At 44.4% G+C, this 6,646-nt stretch overlaps 1 protein-coding gene across 1 annotated transcript in view; it reads left to right on the plus strand.

Moving 5' to 3' along the window:
- Positions 1-6,646, plus strand: part of itga10 (integrin, alpha 10) — an 81,056-nt gene extending 74,410 nt beyond the window's left edge. The window contains exons 27-30 of the mRNA XM_020514000.2: positions 731-844; positions 1,518-1,613; positions 2,426-2,539; positions 6,400-6,646. Of these exons, the coding sequence (XP_020369589.1) occupies positions 731-844; positions 1,518-1,613; positions 2,426-2,539; positions 6,400-6,471 (396 nt within the window). The 3' untranslated portion in view covers positions 6,472-6,646. The remainder of the gene's footprint in view (positions 1-730; positions 845-1,517; positions 1,614-2,425; positions 2,540-6,399) is intronic.

The following is a 6,646-nucleotide window of genomic DNA, read 5'->3' on the forward strand; positions in this document are numbered from 1 at the left end:
TAGTGGATATTGGAGAGATGGGAGTGAGATCGATAGTGGATATTGGATAGCATTTGTGAGGTAGAGTGGGTATGAGATATCCTTTTATATCAAGACAGTCTGTGAGACAGCTATATTTGGAAGACAGTGTTTTTAACCGCTCAGTTTACAGCTACTTTTACCTGCTATAACTGTTAGCGTAATGTTTGCTGTGTGTTAATGTAGAATGGGACTCAGTTCTCTGACCCACAGTACAATCTCTGTTTTCCATTGTTCCTTTTCATCTCCATTTACTGAACTGTGATCCTGTGTGAGGTTTACCTTCAAGCACAGTGACCTTTTCTGCCATTAATACAGCATACAGCCAACAGATCCAGGTGGGATCTCTGTTCCAGGTTGAGTTTGTTAATCTCAGGAAACTACAACTAGATTCAGTGGCCTGAAAATTCCACAGCAAATGTGCCTGTGATTGCTGTGTGTGGGGTCTAAGTACGTACAGGGTTGCCCCCTGACTGGGACGTTGCCTGGTTTGTGTTACTGGCTAAAGGACAACCTCTGATACCATTATCACAGGAACCTTCAGGAAGGGAGGAAGGCAAGTTGTCCCAGTTCTGTGTGGAGTATCTGAGGTCAGGGTCCTGTGGGTTGGTGCCATGTTACCCAGGGAGGTGTTGAAGATACAGTGGATATTCAGTGAATTAACTGATTATCATCAGTGAAGGTGAATCTGTCCCTGTGTTCACACCAACAGGACTGCAGTAATTCCTGGTGTAGTGTCTTCACCTGCCATATGAATACTCTCGACAGGACTGAGGAGGTGGCAATTCATGTTGGCTACATGCTGTATGGCAAATTCTTCAGGACTGTAAGTTATTATTAACCTTCTAACCCAACACACAGGAACACACACAGACACACACACACACACACACACACACACACAGACACACACACACACACACACACACACACACACACACACACACACACACACTTCCCCCAACACACAGGTACACACCCACACACACAGATACACACCCACACCCCCAACACACAGATACATACACACACATATCCCCTAACACACAGATGCGTGCACACACATACACACACTCTCACATGAACACCATTTCACTGGAGCTGTTCTGAAAGATGACTTACCGAATGTGGCAATGCTGTCAGCAACAGATAATTGTGGGTCCAGCATGACACTCAGCTCAGCTCAACAGTGCTCCAACCTTCAAACAGAAGCTGAATGGGAGGCCAGTTGTTGACTCACAGAGTGTCCATTCTTACACCTTGTGCAAGTATGTCATCACTCAGAAGTGTTACCACCCAGTTCACTTGTAAATGCGACACCGTGTTATAATATGATCAATAGTGAAGGCTCACTACAGCCTTTTCTTTTCAACAAGACCAAAATACTTGTGTTTTCTCCTTCCTCTTTTCACAAGCTCTCTTGTATATTCTGTTCCTGAACCTCCTCGCAGCTGTTAGCTGAGAACACATGCTGAAACTTTCAAAACCTCTCCTTCCAGGTGAAATTCAGATCATTGAAAATTGTCACTACGCTAACTCTGGATGTACAAACTCCTCAGGTCCTGACTGTTGCAGAATCAGCTCGCTATCGAGAGGTAACCAGAATTTCCTGTTAACTAAACTGAGAATGAAAAGGGGAGTGAATTACAGTCTGACAGCTAAACCTGTTTGTTAAGATAGGTAACGTGAAGATAGGTAACAAGTCCTCGGTATACTGGAGAGACAGGATGGGGAGCTGTGTGCATTCTGATACCAAGTTTTGCTTTGCTTTGGTGTGGGAATTGAGACACATTCCACATCCAATTCCCACTGCTTCAATTAACAATCCCAAGCCAAGAACAGCATGGGGTTAGATACAGAGTAAAGCTTCCTCTACACTATCCCCATCAAATACTCCCAGGACAGGGACAGCATGGGGTTAGATACAGAGTATAGCTCCCTCCACTTTTTTTAAACGTAAGTAAAGCTGCCTATATTTTTTTTAACTGAGAGTGAAGCCCCCACAAAACTGATCCCATCAAACAGTCCACAGGGCAGGTGCAGCACAGGGTTAGATACACAGTATTGCTACCTCAACTCTTTTAAACCAAAGTTTAAGCTTGTTTACACTGTCCCCCATCAAACACTGCCAGGACAGGGACAGCACGGGGTTAGATACAGAGTAAAGCTCTCTTTACACTGTCCCCATCAAACACTCCCAGGACAGGGACAGCAAAGGGTTAGATACAGAGTAAAGCTCTTTCTACACTGTCCCCCATCAAACACTGCCAGGACAGGGACAGCAAAGGGTTAGATACAGAGTAAAACTTCCTCTACACTGTCCCCCATCAAACATTCCCAGTTGCAGTCAGATTTTGTAGAATGGGCCTGATTGTTTGTTTGCTGATGTGTCTCATTTCCTGTCTAGGTGACTGTAGAGCTGATTAAGCCTGCGGTGATTGCTGTGTCTCTGTGGATTATCATTGGCAGCACACTCGGGGGACTTCTGCTGCTGGCTCTCATTATCTTCATTCTGTGGAAGGTAAACATCTCTGCTGTTGGTACATAGAATCAGAGACCACTGTTTATGCAAAAATATGAGGGAGTGAAAGAGACTGAAGATCATCTAGTTCATTAATATTAAAGAATACGGGGAACCAAATGATGACCATCACTGAAGAAGTGCTAATAGACAAACTTACGAGGCTAGATAAGTCCCCTAGGCCAGATGGCCTGCATCCTAGGATCCACTATCTCTGGAGCTACTAAAAGAGGTAGCTATAGACATAGTGGATGCATTGGTTGTAACTTTCCAAAAATCTTTGGATTATGGAGAATTACGAGAGGATTGGAAAATCGCTAATGTGACACTCCTATTCAAAAAGGAAGGGAGGTCTAAAGCAGGTAACTGTAGGTCAGTTAGCCTAACGTCTATTATAGAGTCATAGAGATGTACAACATGGAAACAGACCCTTCGGTCCAACTCGTCCATGCCGACCAGATATCCTAAATTAATCTAGTCCCATTTGTCAGCATTTGACCCGTATCCCTCTAACCCCTTCATATTCATATACACAACCAGATGCCTTTTAAATGTTGTAATTGTACCAGCCTCTGCCATTTCCTCTGGCAGCTCATTCTATGCACACATCACCCTCTGTGTGAAAAATCTGCTCCTTGGGTCTCTTTTAAATATTTCTCCTCTCACCTTAAACCTATGCCCTCTAGTTTTGGACTCCCCCACCCCAGGGAAAAGACCTTGTCTATTTACCCTATCCATTCCCTCAGGTTTTCATAAACCTTTATAAGGCCAACCCTCAGCCTCTGACGCTCCAGGAAAAATATCCCCAGCCTATTCAGCCTTTCCCTATAGCTTAAACCCTCCAACCCTGGCAAAATCCTTGTAAATCTTTTCTGAACCCTTTCAAGTTTCAAAATATCCTTCCGATAGCAGGGAGACCAGAACTGCATGCAGTACTCCAGTAGTGGCCTAACCAATGTCCTGTACAGCCACAACATGACCTCCCAACTCCTATACTGAATACACTGTCCAATAAAGGCAAGCGTACAAACACCTTCTTCACCATTCTATCTACTGTGACTCCACTTTCAAGGAACTATGAACCTGCCCTCCAAGTTCTCTTTGTTCAGCAACACTCCCCAGGACCTTACCATTATGTGTATGTCATGCCCTGATTTGCCTTTCCAAAATGCAGCACCTCACATTTATCTAAGTTAAACTCTATCTGCCACTCCTCAGCCCATTGGCCCATCTAATCAAGATCCCATTGTACTCTGAGGTAACCTTCTTCACTGTCCACTACATCTCCAATTTTGGTGTCATCTGCAAACTTACTAACCATACCTCTGATGTTCACAACATCCACAAGCATTCACTCCCTCCACCACCGACGCTCAGTAGCAGCAGTGTGTACTATCTACAAGATGCACTGCAGAAATTCACCAAAGATCTTCAGACAGCACCTTCCAAACCCATGACCACTTCCATCTAGAAGGACAAGAGCATCAGACATATGGGAACACCACCACCTCCAAGTTCACCTCCAAGTCACACACCATCCTGACTTGGAAATATATCGCCATTCCTTCATTGTCGCTGGGTCAAAATCCTGGAATTCCCTCCCTAATAGCATTGCGGGCCAACCCACAGTAGGAGGACTGCAGCGGTTCAAGAAAGCAGCTCACTACCACCTCCTCAAGGGCAACTAGGGATGGGCAAGAAATGCTGGCCCGCCAGCGACACCCACATCCCACAAATGAATAGAACAAAAAAATCTAAATCATTTACATAAATGACAAAAAAGCAGTGGACCCAGTACCAATGCTTGTGGTACACCGCTGGTCACAAGCCTCCAGTCTGAAAAGCAATCCTCCACCACTACCCTTTGTTTTCTACCTTCGAGATAGTTCTGTATCCAAATGGCAAATCTCCCTGTATTCTGTGTGATCTAACTTTGCTAACCAGTCTACCACATGGAACCTTGTTGAAAGCCTTACTGAAGTCCACATAGATCACATCCATTGCTCTGCCCTCATCAATCCTCTTTGCTACTTCTTCAAAAAACTCAAATTAGTGAGACATGATTGCCCACGCACAAAGCCATGTTGACTATCCCTAATCAGTCCTTGCCTTTCCAAATACATCTAAATCCTGCCCCTCAGGATTCCCTCCAACAACTTGCCCACCACCGATGTCAGGCTCACTGGCTTTTCCTTACCACCTTTCTTAAATAGTGGCACCATGTTAGCCAACTTTCATTCTTCTGGTACCTCACTAGTGGCTATTGATGATACAGGCATCTCAGCAAGGGGCCCAGCAATCACTTCCCTAGCTTCCTACAAAAGTTTAGGGTAGACTTGATCAGGTCCTGGGAATTTATCCACCTTTATGCATTTTAAGACATTCAATACCTCCTCCTCTGTAATATGGTCATTTTTCAAGATGTCACTATATATTTCCCCAAGCTGTGTACTTTAGGGAAGTCTTACTGCAAGTTTACAAGAGGCTGGTTGAGACCACAACTGATATCTGGAGTACTGTGAGCTGCTTTAGTCCTCTTATGTAAGGAAAGATATTATTTCATTGGAGGCTGTTCAGAGAAGGTTCACAATGATGATCCCTAGTAGGAAGGGATTGTCTTATGACCAAAGGTTAAACAGGTTGGGTCTCATTGGAGTTTCGAAGAATGAGAGGTGATCTCACTGAAACATTCCTAAGGGACGAGACAGCGTATATGCTGAGAGAATGTTTCCCCTCATGGGAGTGTCTAGGACCCGAGGGCGTAGTCTCAGAATAATGGGGTGCCAATTTAAGACTGAAATGAGGAGGAACTTCTTATTGTGAGCCTTTGGAACTCCTTACCACAGAGAGCTGTGGGGATAGATGTGGATATTTAAGGCTGAAATAGATAGAGTCTTGGTCAGTCATGAATCAAGGGTTACGGGGAAAGGTCAGGAAAGTGGACATGAGGAATGTTGGATCAGCCATAATCCTATTGAATGGCGGAGCAGGCTCAAAGGGCCCAACAGCCTACTCCTATTCATATCTATTATGGGCTTATGGTCTAGTTGTTGGGAATGTTACAGTACAATTGAGTTCAGGAGACAACTAGACATGTTTCTGAGAGAGGAGAGCAGAGAATATGGGTTTTGAGAGACAGCTGATGTGACCTTGGAACATGACAAAACAAGGATGGGGCATGGTTTGGTCGATTAGGCCTGGGCCCTTTGCTTACAGTGAACCACTCCCCACCATCACAAAACCGAATTCATAAAGTGTAGGAGAAATTCTCTCCTGCTCTCTGAGACAATTACGCTATCCTCAGCATCTGTGATCATTCATCATTCCTTCTAATACCAGTTAAGTCACAATCTACTCTGAAAATGACAAAGTGTCTGTCTCTCAGCTACTCACCAGGCTCCATTCTCAACGGACAGGAACATTCACGTTCAGCACTTCTTACCCAACCTGTTTATACACACTCACCATTTTGACCCATTTCAGTAACAGCCTAATTTTCACCGTTTATAAACGTCAAACTCCATTGGTAACTGGTCTTAGATCCTGTGCACATCACCAACAGTGTGCATCAGTTCAATCACCTTCTCAGTCCCTGTGCAGGACTCTGAGAACACAGGATAGGGGAGGCAGAGCTGGACACATTCAGTCAAGTGTAACTGTATCAAGGCTTCATGCAGCTCAATACATCACTCTTGTGTTGTATTATTAAAAGGCTTATGTTGGCCTAAATCGATTTCTCTGTCTCTAATGAGGTGATGGGATTGACATCTGCGAGATCAAGGAAGGGGAGGAGTGAACAGGTCAAAGCAGAAAAAATATTTCTTCCATTAATATTGAAGAGAAAACTTTCTTTGTTACAGTGTGGATTCTTTAAGAGGAAGCAAAAAGAAGAAGAAGATGAGGACAAGGAGGAGGATGAGAAGAAAGAGTGAGGCTGAGGGTGCTGCAGTCCAACACCCTGTACCCTTGGTGTCAGGAATCTCTGACATATCTACACAGTTCCATCACACACAGTGTGACTGCTGTGCACTTCCTTGAAGCTTCTTTCAATTTGTAAATGTCCCTCAAAAGGGGCTGTGTCACCTTGCCCAAAACTCTTGGGACCAG

Source organism: Rhincodon typus, chromosome 46, assembly GCF_021869965.1.
Source record: "Rhincodon typus isolate 14 chromosome 46, sRhiTyp1.1, whole genome shotgun sequence".
Taxonomy (NCBI): Eukaryota; Metazoa; Chordata; class Chondrichthyes; order Orectolobiformes; family Rhincodontidae; genus Rhincodon; species Rhincodon typus.